General features: G+C 35.6%; 1 protein-coding gene across 1 annotated transcript; it reads left to right on the top strand.

Annotated features, from left to right (window-relative positions):
• The first annotated feature begins 1,825 nt into the window (after positions 1–1,825).
• On the top strand, positions 1,826–2,626 carry LOC132544427 (uncharacterized). The gene has a single exon (XM_060208026.1). The coding sequence runs from the start codon at positions 1,826–1,828 to the stop codon at positions 2,624–2,626; it is 801 nt and encodes a 266-aa protein (XP_060064009.1).
• The last annotated feature ends 1,037 nt before the right edge of the window (positions 2,627–3,663 follow it).

Here is a 3,663-nt window from a genome sequence, read left to right on the forward strand (position 1 = left end):
TTTGTGTTGATAATTGTGTTTTAAATAATTTGATTGTATAATTTGCTTGTCTGTATTTTGCGTTTAATTTATATAACTTTCTTTCAGAATCTAGTGCATATATTAATTTTGTGATATTGTGATATTGTGTATAATAACTGTGTAATTCATTGAACTTTGTTAAGTTTGTTGTGATTCAGTTTTGAACTCGACGTAATATCTGTACATAGCATTTGAGACATGGCGTATCTTCAAGTTCAAGTCAAATTTGTTATGAACAAGCTTGGAGGTCAAACTTGCTTCATAACGGTTTCCGGTATCGTGTAAAGAACAACTAGGGTGAAAGAATATATTGGAGATGCTGTGTCCAAGACTGCCCGTCCACCCTGAACACTCTGGACAACATCCCAGTTAAATTTGGAAGATAACACAATCACCAACTGGATCCATTTCAAAATGAAGTTCAAACAGTGATGGATAATATAAAGAAAAAATGTCGAGAGGAAATTCATCCAATACCAAGCATATATCAGGAGGAAGTTGCCAAACTTAGGGACGTCAACTGGACCGATGACACTAAGCGCGTTGTGGAGAAGATACCTACGTTCGTATCATGCAAGGGACAGCTATACTCAGAAACATATAGCAGAACAAGGTAGAAAAGCATTGTATTCATTAATGACCTCATTACGAGATTACTCTTTAAATCCAGAAACGTTATCTTCTGTTTTTGATACATATATTAGTAGTATTATTTGTTACGGAGCAGAAATATGGGGTTTCCATAAGGCTTATGATATAGAAAAAGTACCTTTGACATTCTGTAAGAAAATTCTAGGAGTAAGAAAATGTACAAACAATGATTTAGTTTATAATGAACTAGGGAGATTACCTTTATTAGTAACTAGAAAATTCAGAATTTTTAAATATTGTTTGAAAATAAAGAGTTCCGATAATTGCATCTTGAAAGCATGTTATGACGAATGTGTGAGTAAAAATGATGTATGGATGAGTAATATAAAACAAGAGTTGTCAATATTAGGTCTTGAGTATTTATTTGAAAATGATCTTCCTGCTAGTGCTGCGTATAATAGAATAAAACAGAGGTTATTAGATGTAAATAAACAAGAAATTTTAAGTAGAATTAAAGACTCTTCTAAAGGATATTTGTACCAATATCTTACTGATAACTTTAATTTGCAATATTATTTATGTAAGCCAATTGAAACGAAATACACACGTTTAATTACAGAGTTTAGACTATCTGCACATAATCTTAATATAGAAACTGGGCGTCGTAGAAATATTGGAAGAAGAAATAGAGTGTGCATCAGATGTAATGGAGAAGATATTGAAGATGAATTCCATTTTATTTTAAAATGCCCATTTTATGAGGAATTAAGGAGAAAATATATAAAAAGGTTTTACCACAGACGTCCAAGTGTTTTCAAATTAATCAAACTTTTGAGTGTAAACAATGTAAAGGAACTTTGTAATTTTGGAAAATATTTGTTTTATGCTACCAAAAACGTGAAAATCTCTAATAATGCCAACTCTTTTTGCCAGGATCATGTATACAGCTATAGCTCTCCTGATATGTCAGCGTGTGTGTGTGTGTGAGGGTGTGAGGTGGTGTGTGTGTGAGGGATGGTGTGTGAGGTGGTGTGTGTGTGAGGGATGGTGTGTGAGGTGGTGTGTGTGTGAGGGTGTGAGGTGGTGTGTGTGTGAGGGATGGTGTGTGAGGTGGTGTGTGTGAGCGTAAGCTACGTGCATGTATTATGTATTATTATATATTTATATGTAAATGTATTACTTTTGTACCTATGAGCCGTAAGGCTCCTGGCTAATGAAGAATCTGAATCTATACAATGCAAGGACACAGCTATTACCGAATCTTCCCAAGACTCGTCAGGAAATTCTACTAGAAGGAAAATGGAGGGAAACATCGGTTGGTGAACAGTTTCTTTTATTTGATGAAGGAGAAGAACAACGGATGATAGCGTTTGCCACCACTGAGAACCTCAGGATGTTATCAAATGCCGATGCTGTGTTTTGTGATGGAACATTTTACACGTGCCCTGGACTGTTTACCCAGTTATACACAATACATGCTATGGAAGACGGAGTCATGTACCCGTTGATATTTGTTTTGTTACCAGGAAAGAGCCAACTTATCTACACTAACTTCTTCCGGAAAATTAGCGATACCATGGACGATCTGCTGCTTCCGTTTAACCCAGCTACCGTCTTTCTGGACTTCGAGGCCGCAGCCCAAAATGACATCAGGACCGTCTATCCAGGAACTACAGTGAAATGGTGTTTTTTTCATTATACTCAGTGCATTTGGAGGAAGGCACAACAATACGGATTACAGGTATCCTATGGTGAAAATGAAGATGTTCATCGACTTCTGCGCCGAGCAGCTGTGCTTCCAATTATTCCCCCTGAACGTGTTGAGGATGTGTGGTTCAATGCCTTGGAAGACCTAGAGGATTCAGTTCTGCCAGTAAATACTACACCATTCTGTGATTATGTGACCACCCAGTGGGTAGAAGGAGGAGATATCAACACATGGAACCACTACACAACCGAGGGACCTCGCACCACCAACCATCTCAAAGGGTGGAATAGCAAGCTAAAGAAATAGATTAAGCATGCTCATCCCAACATCTATACCCTGATATCAGCACTGCAAGGAATTCAAGCAGCAAATGAAATTCGTCACATACAACTTGCAGCTGGAGGAGTCACCCAACCAAAGGCGAAACGCTACAGAGATGTGGAAGCCCAGCTGCAGTTGCTAAAGACCAGATTCAGAGACGGGGAAATCGATGATATCCACTATGGTGACGCAGCTTCATACCTGCTACATTTGGTATAGAACATTAGGAATACATTGTGTGAAAAAAGAATAAAGAAAACAACTTTTGAAAAATTAATTTAAAAAATTACATTTTGCATTGTTTAGTAAATATTGGTTTAATATTAATTATTAGTAAATAATATTAGTATTTATTTATTATCAGGAATTATGTCGTAATAACCATGTTGAATATGATATTTAATTAAAGATCTTAATATTTATAAATAAAATTCACCTGAAATATTACAAGTAAATATTCCAGGTAAGAAACATTTTAGGAATAGGCTATACCTAATTTTCTATTGTTCTCTAATGACCCTGCTATATAAACAATTACAGGTATGCCCACTCACCTTTTCCCATTATTTTTAAAAGATGGGCATAACAGTAATAAACCGAACAGGTAACCACAGTTACAGGTAAATATACATACTGTCCAGCATACCTATATAGAAAAGGTAACCACAGTAAAACACAGGTAAAAATACATACTGTCCAGCATACCTATATAGAACAGGTAACCACAGTTACAGGTAAATATACATACTGTCCAGCATACCTGTATAGAACAGGTAACCACAGTTGCAGGTAAATATAAGTAAACGCAATTTAATTATCCTTTTAGTAACAATGTTTTGCCCTTATCATATCAAAAAGTGGATACGACCCTATTAGTTTATTTCACAAAAGTTGTGAAATAAAAGAGAGTTTATAGTATTTATGTCATTTATGAAGTTGTATACTCAAATAGAAAATTTTCTTTGTACGCTTTGTACACTGCTGTGCTTTTGTGAAAATGTAGGCGATCGTTTCAATTTTAT

Source organism: Ylistrum balloti, unplaced genomic scaffold, assembly GCF_031769215.1.
Source record: "Ylistrum balloti isolate Yb309-2 unplaced genomic scaffold, AGI_CSIRO_Ybal_v1 Utg369588, whole genome shotgun sequence".
In the NCBI taxonomy this organism is placed as follows: Eukaryota; Metazoa; Mollusca; class Bivalvia; order Pectinida; family Pectinidae; genus Ylistrum; species Ylistrum balloti.

Excerpts from the sequence above, each read along its gene's own strand:
- LOC132544427 (XM_060208026.1), top strand. The coding sequence starts at position 1,826 with ATGAAGAATCTGAATCTATACAATGCAAGGACACAGCTATTACCGAAT.